The sequence below is a fragment of the Gadus macrocephalus genome, chromosome 3 (assembly GCF_031168955.1).
Source record: "Gadus macrocephalus chromosome 3, ASM3116895v1".
Classification (NCBI taxonomy): domain Eukaryota; kingdom Metazoa; phylum Chordata; class Actinopteri; order Gadiformes; family Gadidae; genus Gadus; species Gadus macrocephalus.
The window spans coordinates 449341-464617 of record NC_082384.1 but is presented as its reverse complement, the minus strand read 5'-3'; the positions used below and the strand labels follow the sequence as shown (position 1 = coordinate 464617).

Here is a 15277-nt window from a genome sequence, read left to right as displayed (position 1 = left end):
TGGGGGCTGGAGGAACGGTAGAGTGGTGTGGCTATTTGGGTTGGTGATGGAGTTGTGTGGTTTGAAGTAGTGTGTGACGGTGGTGGTTGTGTGGGTTTGCGGGAGAAGGTGGAGGTGACCAGGAGATCTTTGAGGCTTTTGTTTTTCCTGTACGCAGAAATGATTTTGTGTTGTTGTAGTGATGCATGTTGTTCTTGTACGGTGGTGAAGTGAGAGTTGATGCTGTAGGGAGAGGGTTCTATGGGAGAATGTGGTGACGAAGGGTAGGATGGTAGTGAGGGGAGTCTGTGGGTTAGGGTTAGGTGTGTGGAGAGGTCAGAGGTTATGGTTAGGAGAGGGGGAGGGGTTAAGGTTAGGGTTAGGTGTGTGGAGGGGTCAGAGGTTATGGTTAGGAGAGGTGGAGGGGTTAAAGTTAGGGTTAGTGTTAGGTCACTCTCACTCTCTCTTTCTCTCCCTCTCTCTCTCTCTCTCTCTCTCTCTCTCTCTCTCTCTCTCTTTCTCTCTGTACTTAATGAATCCTTTAAGTACAAATAAAACAATATCATGAAATAACTAAAGCAACAGCTTTTAAGTGTTGGACTATAAAGACAAGAGATAGCCATTAATAAAGATTATCTCTCAGATAGCACATGTTATGCTACCATTACGCCTGCACATTATTACGGCTCCTATTGCACTCCTACGATCCCTGGAGAGGGATCCCTCTTCTGGGTTCCTTCTCCAGGTTCCCTGATATTAGGGGGGGTTTCCCTGCCCTTTGGGGGACTAGGGTCAGGGGGCGTCCTTTAAGAAGCGGCCTGCGAAGCCCTTCAGATCTCTGGTCCAGGGCGTTCTAAACTGTTTGACCTGATGGGGATGGTGCTTCAAGGCTGCTCGGACGGCCGGGGAGTTTCCCCCACAGAGCCATCCTGCCAAATACAGACATGTTGCCATGGCTGAGAATATATTGTGAAATATACTCAATAATCATTCTGACAACATGGAAAAAAAAAACAAGACTACACACAAACACACACACACACACACACACACACACACACACACACACACACATACACACACACACACACACACACACACACACACACACACAGACCACAGATAACAAGGGGTTATCAAAGGGTTTAGCGTCCTGTAGCTCTACGTATCTGGAGACGCAACGGTGCAAAGGAGGAAATGAAGATCTCAAGGTAAATAAGTTTCTTCATTACTATTACCATATAAGCCTGCAAGTCTGCAAGTATCCATCACAGCTTGCACAACAGCAAAGATGTCTGTTTGTGTGTGTGTGTGTGTGTGTTTGTGTGCGTGTGTGTGTCAACATTAAATTTGTCATCTTACAATTCAAAATTTTTTCATGTTGTTTGCAAACAGAGAATGCGGAATTCAAAAGAACCAACATTTGCAATCATTCACACCATGTCAACCACATCACTAAAACAGCCATATCCCTCCTCTCAATCACACCACCTCTGAGCGATGTTTAAATCCTCACTTCTTCTCAATAGACTTTCCATCTTTAAACTGTTCAGGAAGTCCCATAGACCAGTCACTCTTCATGGAGACACAGCTGGGTCCAGGGGAGTCTGCTCTCTGCTGCTGCTCTGGGCTTCACCACAACACAGCTGTTACTCAGACTAATGATGAAGTCATGATGTACATACAAACTGTCGACATAGAAATGTTTTGGTAAGACTTTACAATAAGGTACGCAAAAACATGGGTAGTTACTGAGGAACGAATGAGGAGCGAATGATGAACGACCAGGGCCCTAACTGGGGCCCTAACGGCGCCCTAAGTGGCGGTTACTCAGTAACTACTGGGGAGTTACTGGTAAACAGACTAGGGGATACTGTATTTGTTACTGAGTAACGAATGATGAACAACTGAGGCCCTAACGGTGCCCTAAGTGACAGTTATTCAGTAACTACTGAGGAGTTATGAATCATTCTTTACTTATTCCTTCCTCAGTAACTACCCAATTCTTTGCGTACCTTGTTTTAAAGTGTTACCCACACACACACACGCACACATGCACACACACACACACACACACACACACACACACACACACACACACACACACACACACACACACACACACACACACACACACAGGAGTGAATGATTGAAGTTCAACATAAACGTGGTTTGCGTGGATGTTAATTCCCTGTGAGCAGAAGAGATAGGCTTCACAGAAATTATACGAATCAGAGTTAACATCAAGTACTGGAACAACCCGTACTGCTTTTAGACCATACACACAATGTCTCTCTCTCTCACACTCACTCACTCAATCACAAAGTTGTGACAGAAAAGTTGAAAAGCTGTCTGCTATATGTTTTATCTTTATATTCAATTTAAAAAAAATCTTGTGGGTTTGTGTGTGTTTGTGTTTGCATGCGTCCGTGAGTCAAATTAAGACATCTGATAAAAGTAGAAGAAAAACGCTGTCACTTCATGATTGGTCAGAATTAAAACATGTGACGTGTTTTTTCAGCTGATATAGCAGAGCTGACTCCTGAGAGCAGACGTATTGGAAGCTGTCAGGGAGGAACCCTGGTAACCATCTCTGAACTGGACCCTAGACTCTCTGAGGAACCTGAGGACATGTCATTGGACCGGGAGGAGACCAGGAAGAGTAGATTTGGTAGGTGCCCTTTTGAGAGGATTTAAAATAAATAATCCAGTAAAAAAAAAGTGTTTTCAACTGCATACATTTAAAATGTACTTTTAGAAAACGTTTTTAGCCAAAGGGTCCGACCTGATGAACCAGTGACGTATATATTTATTCTAAATAAAGATGTGTGCGTTTGAGACAAAAAGCTTGCATTAACCTAACTTGACTTGTGATTATGCCAATGAGAAACAGACTATTGATAGGCATCTCAAGTAGTTGTGTATTTCATGATATATATATGTTCGTTATATACGTGGAACAGAGTGCAGAATAACTTTAGGGAGCAGAACACAAGTTTATTTTTCTTATGACTTATTAATGGTAGTGCAACGTGACATTAGAGTGATCACTCTAATGTAAGTCATCACTTACTGAGGTGTTCTCAGTAGAGGTCTTCAGGTGTTTCTTCAAGACGGGGAGGGATTCTGCAGACCGTAGGGAGTCTGGACTGTGAATGACAGCCACGCAGTATGAATATATCTGTGTGTACATTACTCTGTGTGTCCGTGTGCGTGTGCTTGAGTGCGTTCGTGAGTCTGTGTGCAATAGAAGAAAAACATTTCCTTACACTGATGGTATCAGAGTGCAAGCTGATAATTGGTCAGAATGAAAACAAGTGACGTTGTTTTTCCAGCTGGTAGAGCAAAGAAGAAGACTAAGTCCAGACGCCGTGGAAGCCGTCAGAGAGTAACAATGGTCACCATCTCTGAACCGGACCCTGGACTCTCTCAGGAACCTGAGGACACGTCTTTGGACCGGGAGGAGACCAGGAAGAGAAGATTTGGTAGGTGCCCCTTTATAGAGAATTTAAAAGAAATAATCCAGTCCAAAACAATGATCCAAAAAAGTATGATTTCCTCCAAATACATTTAAGGTTTTTTTTGCCGAAGTGACCGTGTGTGTGTGTGTGTGTGTGTGTGTGTGTGTGTGTGTGTGTGTGTGTGTGTGTGTGTGTGTGGGTGTGTGTGTGTGTGTGTGTGTGTGTGTGTGTGTGTCCTACTCCTGAACAGCTCTATGGTTTCACATCACTGTCATTGTGAGCATCGGACTGCTGAGTATTCTCCTCATCTCCCTGCGCTTCAGTGAGTCTAAATCCTATCCTCCTGAATAGAATTACAATACAGTATAATCATATCATTGATTGTATTAATAGCAATGATAATGTTAAATATTGTTTTTGTTAGATTTAGCGATAATAATAGGGTTAGCACACATACACCGCACGCACACCCATAAACACAGCATACACACACACAAACAATCCACACACACGTGCACGAACACACACGCACATGCACACACACTGCACACACGGGCGTGCTGATGCAGGCGTTTCAAGACAAGGGCAGCGCAGGACACCGCCTACACACACACCACACACACATGCACACACACACGCACACACATGCACGTGCATACACACACTGCACACACGCGGATGCAGATGTTTCAAGACAACGGCAAGATTGAGATAACAGCCCCGCCGTCGACACACTCTCCCACCTGAGCCTTATGTCCATCAAAGACACTTTTTTGCAAAACCTTATTTTTCTTTAAACATTCTCCATCTCCTTGAGGCTCCAGAAATTTCTTGTGATATTGAAATCCCCCCTCCCCCCTGCCGACTGTATTAGTTGTTTTATTTTTCTTATGTTTTATGTGTCGGCTATGTGTGACTGTAGGCTACTGCTGCTTGTCTTGGCCAGATCACTTGAAGAGATGTTTAATCTCAATGACGCATTCTTCTGTTAACAAAAAAAAAACATCTCTCACGTCAGGTAGCCAATGTACAATCTGTAATCTAGCCCTCACACAACCCAGTCGCCAAGAAAAAATGTCAGTGGTGTACGTTTCCATGAACACTGGATACGTAGCATTTCAACGTAAAAAATAGCGTGTTATACCTACGGTATCCACGTGTGCCGCTGTGGAGGCGGGTTTCGGGGTTTGGGTTTCACGGCTTTCGCGGCAAATTGTGGACACGATTGTTTAGGGGGGGGGGGGGGAGACTGTTGTTGACCGGGGAGGGGGGGGGGGGGGGGAGACACGTTTGTTGAGGGGACGACGACACACGATTGTAGGGGGGGGGGGGGGGGGACGACGACGACGACACGTTAGTTGAAGGGGGGGGGGGGGGGGACACGTTTGTTGAGGGGGGGGGAGACACGTTTGTAGGGGGGGGGGGCACGCTCGACAACGAGAGTTGGTTTTTATTGAACGCTCGACAACGAGAGTTGGTTTTTATTGAACGAGACTTCAACACGGAACAGCTGCGCGAAACGATGGTCACGTCACTCTCGGTGACGGTGTCGACAATAATGAACACACGAACAATGTTAATAGAACAACACACAACCACATAACATCCCGAACCCATTAACCCCACTTAATCCTAACAACAAAACAAGTTAACCAAAGCCCCATTTGTCAACTGAGAACCCCAATTCCCAGAATCCCCCGCGGCTCCGGAACACTGCGTAGCTTATATTAATCTTTATTATCTGAATGGGAAATGCAATATTTTAGGACAGATACACCCTTAAACGCGTTTCTAATGACATTTCTAGCGAGAAATGTACATTTTCCTTACATAATCTTCAGTCAGTGAATGTGTATGATCTTTATTAATCTTTATTATCTGAATGGGAAATGCAATATTTTAGGACCGATTCACCGTTAAACGTGTTTCTAATAACATTTCTAGCGAGAAATATACTTTTTAATTGCATAATCTTCAGTCAGTGATTGTGTCTGATCTTTAGTTTTATAGTTATTAGGAGTTGATCGGCTCGCTCGCATGTTTCAACGACGTCAGGTTGCTTTCGCTAAACTAGCAGCTCACGTGCTTCCTGCGTTTGTGTTATTAAACTGTTACTTCATGTAACTTTTAATGATATCAACTTGTTAGAAACACGTATATCTGAGAGCCAACCCAGTCGCCAAAATCATACCTACGTTGACAGTGTACGTTTCGTGAACACTGGATTACGTCGCATTTCAACATAAAATAGCGTGTTATACACACACACACACACACGCACGCACATGCACAGACACACACACACACGCACACACAAGCACACACACACACGCACACACACGCACACAGTGCATTTCGCAACAAAAAAATATTCCCTCAAATATTATTACTTTCAAAACGTTGGCCAAAATGGCCAATAATATAAACAATTTTTGGGATGCTTCTAGGACATTTTGGGTGGATTTTGAACGGTATGTGGGGGGCACGTTTTTTGCAGGACCTGGCAACCCTGCGCTGTTGCCCGAGATCTGGATCCACCCCGGCGTGGTGCCGTCTCCTTTTGACCTTTTGACCCCAGACTTCTGGGGGAATAGCTGAATCAATTCATTAGTCAATCAGAAGCATGTAAATATCTTTCCGGTGGCGTTAGAGGACGAACAAGGTGTCCTTCAACATCTACGCTTCCAGGCGATTGCAACGTGAGCATATTCGAACATGTTTAATGGTAGTAATTAGCTGTCGAAATTGGAGGCCTTAATCAATACTGAGCAGCTATTGATTTGCTTCCCGATAAAGATTTGTCACAAATGACATGTTATTTAGCATCTACACGTTGAGCTGAGTCCAATGACACCAAGAACGACACTCTAGCTAATGGTAACATGTATTTTACATGGTACACCTAGGTCTAGGACATGATCTCGGTGTAGCAAGAGGCCGAGCTTGATCTCATTGGACTCAGCTTAACGTGTAGATGCTAATTAACATGTAATTTGTCAAAAATCTCCATCGGGAAGCAAATCTATAGCTGGTCATTATTGATAAAGGCCTCCAAAATCGACAGCTAATTACTACCCCGAAACATATTCAAATATGATCATGTGTGGCACTGTTGCAATCGTCTCGAAATGTAGATGTCAAAGGACACCTTGTTTGCTCTGTTGCACCACCGGGAAGATATTTTCATACTTCTAATGGATTGATTCATATTTTAAGGTTCTCGGAGTGAGACTTTAAGTGGCTGCAGCAGAAGTGTTGAGACGAAAGATGATATCAAGAGATTTATAGAATATTCCCATTCACATTATGATTCTTCGTCGTAACATCCGACCAAACATCCTCTACATTCACAGAGCGAAGATTATGAAAGTCCAGGCTCAGCAAGTGCTCCATCTCGTTGCACCTGCACCCAGCGGCTCGCTTGCAAGATTATGGCCTGAAGTTCTTCCCAGACCAACACCCTAGCCATCCAACATGCATATCTGAGAATCAGGCCTCTCTTTAATAATGACAAAAAGTTATGAGAGAAACACACATTAACTTTTTGTTATCTCATAAGCGGCGTGGTGCCGGCTCCTTTTGACCTTTTGACCCCCGACTTAAAAAACGTGGCCACAGGCCAGCTGTGTCTACACAACTTTAGCCACAAATGTTTACTCCATCCCACAAAAAATGGGGACTAGAAACTAACCTCTGTCTTATGTACATTTACTGTACTGTTGGAGGTCACGCCCCTTTGCCGACCTTTTCGAGATAGCTAGGGATGCTAAAATGTTTACACACATTTCCCGGGGCCCCGTGTACGACATATCCGAGATTTGGAGTTCTAGCCCTTAGAGAAAAAAAGTTTTCCCAAATGGAGTGTCATTTGGACAAAGCCCCTCAGAAGTGTAGCCTGCAAGACCTAATGGTTCAGAATGTGGTGGAAAAACAGTTTTTGAGATAGGAAGGTCCTACCGCCCTGAAATTTTAATACCTTATTCTAGGGCCTAACTGGGACCTCCGCACCGAAACTTGGCCCGGTCGGACCCCGAGGGCAGGAAGGGGGGGCCCTTCCTGCCCGAGACTTGGCTCGGTCAGACCCCGAGGGCAGGCCCCCCCTTCCTGCCCTCGGGGTCCGACCGGGCCAAGTTTCGGTGCGGGGGTCCCAGTTAGGCCCTAGAATATGGTATTCAAATTTCAGGGCGGTAGGACCTTCCTATCTCAAAAATTCTGAACCATTAGGTCTCGCAGGCAACACTTCTGAAGGGGCTTTGTCCAAATGACAGTCCATTTGGGAAAACTTTTTTTCTCTATGGGCTAGAACTACAAATCTTGCATATGTCGTTCTCGGGGCCCCGGGAAATGTGTGTCAACATTTTAGCATCCCTAGCTATCTCGAAAAGGCTGGAAAAGGGGCGTGACCTCCAACAGTACAGTCAATGTACATAAGACAGAGGTTAGTTTCTAGGCCCCATTTTTTGCAGGATGGAGGTGTACATTTGTGGCTTAATGTGTGTAGACACCGCTGGCCTGTGGCCACGTCTTTGAAGTCTGGGGTCAAAAGGTCAAAAGGAGCCGGCACCACGCCGCTTATGAGATAACAAAAAGTGAATCTGTATTTCTCTCATTACATTTTGTCATTATTGAAGAGAGGCCTGATTCTCAGATATGCATGTTGGACTGTTAGGGTATAGGTCTGGGAAGAACTTCAGGCCAAAATCTTGCAAGCGAGCCGCTGGGTGCAGGTGCAACGAGATGGAGCACTTGCTGAGTCATTTCCTGTAGGGCTGGAGCCACAGGTTGTGGACACGTATGAAGCGTATGCGTCCTTTGAAACCCCCTTTGATATATAAGAGACCCCAAGGTACAGTTTACTTAAATGTTCTCGCCTCAGTCACCTATTGTATCACTTCCTTTAGGGCTTCGGCCTCCTAATTGATCATTGTAGTATAATTGAATGCCCTCTTTCATATCATATGATACTTCCACCACTGGGACGTGGCAACAACTCTCCAAATCCATATGGGGAGGGGGGGGGGATGCTTTTGGACAGTAGGGGTGTACTGTACACTAGACATAAATAGGAAGCAAACTCAGGAGAAGGAATGACCTCTCACAAATATTTATTGAATAAATTGTTTCAAATAACCCTGCCTCGTTAAATCAATGAACTTGGTGTTTTGCTTTCAAAAATAGGTTATAGAAGAAGTCTAAACAGCAGAAAATAAAAACATCCAAGCTGCCTTTTAAGGATACCTCGGAATATCTGTCCATTTTTTAACCGTCGGACTCCAGTTTACGACAAAAACAACACAATTTACGGCAGCTCCTTTGCCGCGTGGTTTTTAGAGCCATGTAAGGATTAGAGGGGGCGGTCGATAGCAACCACCATAGCAGCATGACGGTCAAGTGACTGGATGCAGCCCCGTTGAAAAAAATAGAATACCACCCAACACACGGAGATTAATGATATTTAAATTATTATGACCATGAAGTCTTTATTTGCATGGATTTACATTTCGTTCTGTGTAGCATGGAAAAATCAGAGCAACACTCCCATTCAGAATGCATTGGTTTACATTTCGTTCTTTGGAAAACGGTTCTTTAGTAATAATATTTGAGGGAATATTTTGTTGTTGTTGTTTTAGCAGCGAAGCCTCTGCACCACATCAGTTAATTGCCACGGTGTGTGTGTGTGTGTGTGTGTGTGTGTGTGTGTGTGTGTGTGTGTGTGTGTGTGTGTGTGCGTGTGTGTGTGTGTGTGTGTGTCTGTGTGTGTCTGTGCGTGCGTGTGCGTGCGTGCGTGTGTGTGTGTGTGTGTGCGTGCGTGTGTGTGTGTGTAACACGCTATTTTATGTTGAAATGCGACGTAATCCAGTGTTCACGTAACGTACACTGTCAACGAATGCTTTTGGCGACTGGGTTGCCTCTCAGATATACGTGTTTCTAACACAAACGCAGGAAGCACGTGAGCTGCTAGTTTAGCGAAAGCAGCCTAACAACCTGACGTTGAAACATGCGAGCGATCCGATCAAATCCTAATAACTATAAAACTAAAGATCAGACACAATCACTGACTGAAGATTATGCAAGTAAAAAGTATATTTCTCGCTAGAAATGTTATTAGAAACACGTTTAACGGTGAATCGGTCCTAAAATATTGCATTTCCCATTCAGATAATAAAGATTAATAAAGATCATACACATTCACTGACTGAAGATTATGTAAGGAAAATGTACATTTCTCGCTAGAAATGTCATTAGAAACACGTTTAATGGTGTATCTGTCCTAAAATATTGCATTTCCCATTCGGATAATAAAGATTAATATAAGCTACGCCGTGTTCCGGAGCCGCGGGGGATTCTGGGAATTGGGGTTGTCAGTTGACAAATGGGGCTTTTGTTAACTTGTTTTGTTGTTAGGATTAAGTGGGGTTGATGGGTTCGGGATGTTATGTGGTTGTGTGTTGTTCTATTAACATTGTTCGTGTGTTCATTGTTGTCGACACCGTCACCGAGAGTGACGTGACCATCGTTTCGTGCAGCTGTTCCGTGTTGAAGTCTCGTTCAATAAAAACCAACTCTCGTTGTCGAGCGTTCAATAAAAACCAACTCTCGTTGTCGAGCGTGCCCCCCCCCCCCCCCTCTACAAACGTGTCTCCCCCCCCCCCCCCCTCAACAAACGTGTCGTCGTCGTCGTCCCCCTTCAACTAACGTGTTCCCCCCCCCCCCCCTACAATCGTGTCGTCGTCGTCCCCTCAACAAACGTGTCCCCCCCCCCCCTCCCCGGTCAACAACAGTCTACCTCCCCCCCACCCCCTAAACAATCGTGTCCACAATTTGCCGCGAAAGCCGTGAAACCCAAACCCCGAAACCCGCCTCCACAGCGGCACGCGTGGATACTGTAGGTATAACACGCTGTTTTTACGTTGTAATAGTACGTCTCCAGTGTTCATGGAAACGTACACCGTCGACGTTTTTTCTTGGCGACTGGGTTGCCTCACAACACCCCCCCCTCACCCTCCCCCCCCCCCACACAAGCCTGTTCTTTAGTTCACTATAGTCAGGTAGGTTGCTGCCTTAGCTGTTGATGAACAAATTTTTCAGCTGTTTGTTATTATTATTTCCAACTAACCAATAGTAGTTGCCATGCATTTTTTTTAGTATCAATGCACTTTGAGCCCTGAATAACAGTAAAAGCTATTGAATGATTGATTTGCATGCATAGTCTACTACACTTTCCATTAAACAAATCCCCCTGTAACCCAACAGTTAGCTGAACATTATATGGTTGCATCCTTCCACTCCCTGTTTTCTCACCCTGTTTAAACAAGAAATCAACTGCATTTGTCCCAGTGTTTGTGCTATGGGAAATTAAAGGTCCCATGGCATGCTACTTCATGGATGCTTTAATATAGGTATTAGTTGGCCCCAAACACAGTATTTGAAGATGTTCCTGAAATTCAGCCGTGGTGCAGAATTACAGCCACTACGAGCCTGTCGCACATTGAGCTTTCCCCAAATATGCAGTTTCTGTGTCAGTAGCTTTAATGCAAATGAGGAGGAGAGAGGCGGGTCAAGAAGGAGGGTGGGGGTGTGGCCCTGAGCAGCTTGAGGCCACGGTACCATGCGCTCTGCTTACAGTGGATGTTTCACAATGACGAAGCATACAACAATCAATCCCTTTCTCCTCAATGTCATGGTTCATGTACTTCAGGGAGTCAAAGCCAAAGTTCCTTTCCCCCAATTCCTTCTCAACCATGGCGGAGATAACCCCAACTACAGTCTGGTTGTGGAATTACTAGGGACGTCAAAGAACCAACGTTTTATGCGCCATAGCATCAAAGCAGAACGGTTATCCAAACTACAAAGCACCACACATGTGGCGCTCGCATGGTCGTAGCTCATTGTCTGATTGGCAGGCCGAATTTTCTGGGCGGGCCAGTCAGAGAAAGGGGAGGTAACTTGGCCCCTTATTATTTTTTATAGGCGAGCAGGATACCTAGTACTCGTTTTACACCGAACGCAAGTTTTAGCCACTGGGAGACGATAGGCAGGCTAGGGGAACTCATATTAATGTTAGAAAACCTCATAAAGGGAGATTTTCATGCCATGGGACCTTTAAGCAATAAAATACACTCTCCTTCTCCAGTATCGTTCGCGACACCCTTCTTCTTCGTCTTTTCTTAAATTTGTCTCTAACTCATGCTCTAATCTTTCATTGATCGATTCTTCGGATGTTGTGAATGCAACGGAATATATGATGCATCGTTGCAGTAACATTTAAGATGATGGCGATGAGTTCTGCCCGTTCTGCCTCTGTGCTGTCTGCGGTCAGACCAAAACAAACTACAGTGTCAGCAGCCGCACTTATCCCGCCTCTTGCGAACTTCGACCATGCGTCCAAACCCGCCCCTTGCAAGCCCACCCCCCGTGATTCTACTGATGTCTGAACGACATCGATGTCCGCATATAAAGCATCAAGTGTGAAAAACCCTCAGGGTCTAATCTTCTGATATACAAATACGGCAAACTTAAAAATATTATGCTTGCTTCATGAAGTTAGGAGAAAATTATTATGCTTGCTTCGTTACGTTATAGGTGAACCAATATATTATACGTTGTAACATTATAGGCAATTATTTATTTTTATATTTAATTATATTACATTATGCGCTCAGAAATGAAATACAATATCGACCGGGGTTTTCCATATTATAGCTATGGGTTTAAAAACGACTAGAGGTTGAGCGCAGGCAACGCACACACGGACACTCTAGTCTTACTTCTATAGAAGGCCTGTCGCACCAGTTACTCAAGTTGGTCAGTGTGCACGTGCCAAGCAGCCTGCAGCTCTCACACACACACAGCACACGCAAACGCATACATACACCGCAAGCACGCACATACACACCGCATCCACACACACCGAACAAACACACCACACACATACGCAGCTGTGCAGAAACATACACGGAAGCACACACACACGCACGCACACACACCACTAGCCAATTCAAAGGCAGCAACACACTCGCCCAGGTAAGAGGTTATGTTTTAACCGTAACGGCTCCGCCATCGACACACGCGCAGGTAAGAACACACTAGCACGCGCGCGGCGCACACATCGCAGCGACACTCGCCCAGGTAACACGTTATGTTTTCAAACATAACGGCTCCGTCATCGACACACGCGCCCAGGTAAGACCACACACGCACACACCGCGACTCGCCCAGGTTAGACGTTATGTTTTTAAACATCTTACTGCTATAGAATAGCAGGCCTGTCGCACAGGTGAAGGTGCGTCCACACCAAACGCGAAGGGGCAACATGACTCCATACAAATTCAACGTAGAGACTCGATCAAAGGCCGGGCCTTTGATCGAGCGTTTGTGTTATTTTTGTCTCATTGCTTTATTGGCCTAATCTGAGGAGAAATCTATGCCATAAACAGAAATATTATAGGCCTTTATTACACGGGTCTTCTCAATGCCGTGGAACGCTCCGTTCACTTGCATGGGTAGTAGTCCGGTAACTTGTCAACCCCAGCGGCAGACTATTTCACTGCTGATCAACACTACGAATGCTGGTAACGAATAAATTGTGAAAAGACACACCATGTGAAGTTATTTTCCAAATAAGATTTGAACAACTTTGGAAGTTTATTTACAACACTATTTACATGGTTTCGGAGTAGTACACTTTGACATTTTAATACAGTTCAGCGAGAAAGGCGACGAAGAATAAGAAGGGGGCGTTCCAGTCTGCGTGAACGGGAACCCCCACCACACGAGAACGCCCATTTGTGTCTGCAGTGGGATGATATAGAGTGGCGAAGTCACGCCCCTTCCGGTAGGGCTCATGGGACCTATGAGATCGAAAAATATGAATGGGTGTCAATGGAGAGAAAATTATTATTTTCTGGTCCCGGTCTTTATATGCCCTGGATTACACATATGTTGTTTGTGGATTTAAAGGATAATTTTTCATGCAAAGAGTTCGACCGTTTATTGTGCAATTGTTCAGATAAAGGCTGTAGAGAAAACACCATGAGAAAGACTACACGGCTCGTATGTGACGTCACGCTCCCTGCGACTGGCGTGGAGAAGACCGACAATCTTCCCATCGGCATAACTGAAACTCTGCACGTGCCCCGACTTATAATGGTTTTCACCTCTTTCGATGCTTTTATCCTCCCCTTGGAAAAAGCGGTGAAGTGGGGCAGAGAGATCGCCATCTCTGTGCCGAGTTCCAAGGGCGGGTGTGGTGACGTATATCATATGCGTCGAGAGCAGCGAAGAGCTGTAGTTCACAAAGCGGCCTCACATAAAACCTAAAATTATCAAACTTCTTCAAGAACATTTTTAGTTTTCTTTGCATGAAAAATTATCATTTAAATCCACAAACAACATATGTGTAATCCAGGGCATATAAAGCCTGGGACCAGAAAATAATTATTTTCTCTCCATTGACACCCATTCATATTTTTCGATCTCATAGGTCCCATGAGCCCTACCGAAACGGGCGTGACTTCGCCACTCTATTGAAATATTTGAACTTCACCGCGACATTCGTGTGATGACAGCCAATCATCATTCAACGGCTACTGCGTGACATAACGTAACAGCCAATCAGCTTTCAACAGCGTGGCCACTGAGGGACGTAACGTAACAGCCAATCAGCGTTCAACAGCGTGGCCACTGAGTGACGTAACGTAACAGCCAATCAGCTTTCAACCGGCCAACCGTTCCCTGCAGTGCCGTCCGGGTGAACCGCAGCATGGAGGAGAAGGGATTGTTGCCGTTTGCACTCCCGGAGCTCTATCTATAATAGTATATAATATGATATAAATGTAATATATAATATTACGGCCAGAAGCTGTGTGAGCCTCCGGACGGCCGTAGCGCGTCGGGATTGGGCTTCGAGGGGTTTGTTTACCGGCGTTGCTAGGGTTACCGGTCCTGTGTGTTCCAACGGTTTATTAGCGGTGGTATCTAATAAATCGCGGTCTAATCAATACTTCATTCACTGCCTCTTCCGTGGTCATTACGATATTATGGACCGACTGCGTCTGGTTCTCCGCCGTCCCTCCCTCTTCCACAACAGGTAAAGACATGCTACGGTGGTTATCTCGGCCGTGGTTGACAATGAATTGGCATGAAGCTCCGTTGGCGGGCAAAAGATGCTTGCTTCATAACGCAGAGAGGAAATTATTATGCTTGCCTCATTACGTTATAGCTGAACCTAAATGTTATACGTGCAGGGACGCTGGAAGTAATTCACAGTTGGGGGGGCTGAGAAACGTTCCGATGACGTCATAATGCGAAAGGTCAAACATAAATAAATAACGTTCTCGATAGGGTGTTACACTTGGTTATTTATATGCCTAGTAATCATGTGATAAAGGCTATAATGAGATGTCATCACAACCAACCTGTATTAGACCAGAGGTTTTAGAAATACACCATAAGGCCAACTTGTGAATGTGCTTCATTGAATCACACATGAAATGCAAGTATTTCTCAGAATATGTCTTTAATTAAGACCTCAAATATTTAATTACACGCACAAGGTACTGATATTATGCATTAGACAGTGTTATGAACAAGTAACATAGCCTAGATGAGGCTATCTGGAGAAGTTTTCATTAGCAAAACGCCTGGCTGGGAACGAAAAATCTTTTGGCTGAAAAGGCTCCTCACTCAGACTGTAGCTAGTGCTAGCTTCCCCGCTAGTAGCAGCAACAGAATCCACCGACGGCGCCGCAGCAGTTAGCATCGCCGGCTCGCGATATATTTTTTTGCAGGGTGGTAGCGGGAAGCTCGTGAATATTCATGAGGGAACTGATCCCTGA

The 15277-nt window shown here is 44.9% G+C and overlaps 1 protein-coding gene across 1 annotated transcript in view; it reads left to right on the top strand.

The window, feature by feature from the left end:
- Positions 1–3251: 3251 nt before the first annotated feature.
- LOC132453296 (uncharacterized) overlaps positions 3252–15277 on the top strand; it is a 16995-nt gene continuing 4969 nt past the window's right edge. The window contains exons 1-2 of the mRNA XM_060046128.1: positions 3252–3464; positions 3691–3762. Coding sequence (XP_059902111.1) covers positions 3287–3464; positions 3691–3762 — 250 coding nt within the window. The 5' untranslated portion in view covers positions 3252–3286. The remainder of the gene's footprint in view (positions 3465–3690; positions 3763–15277) is intronic.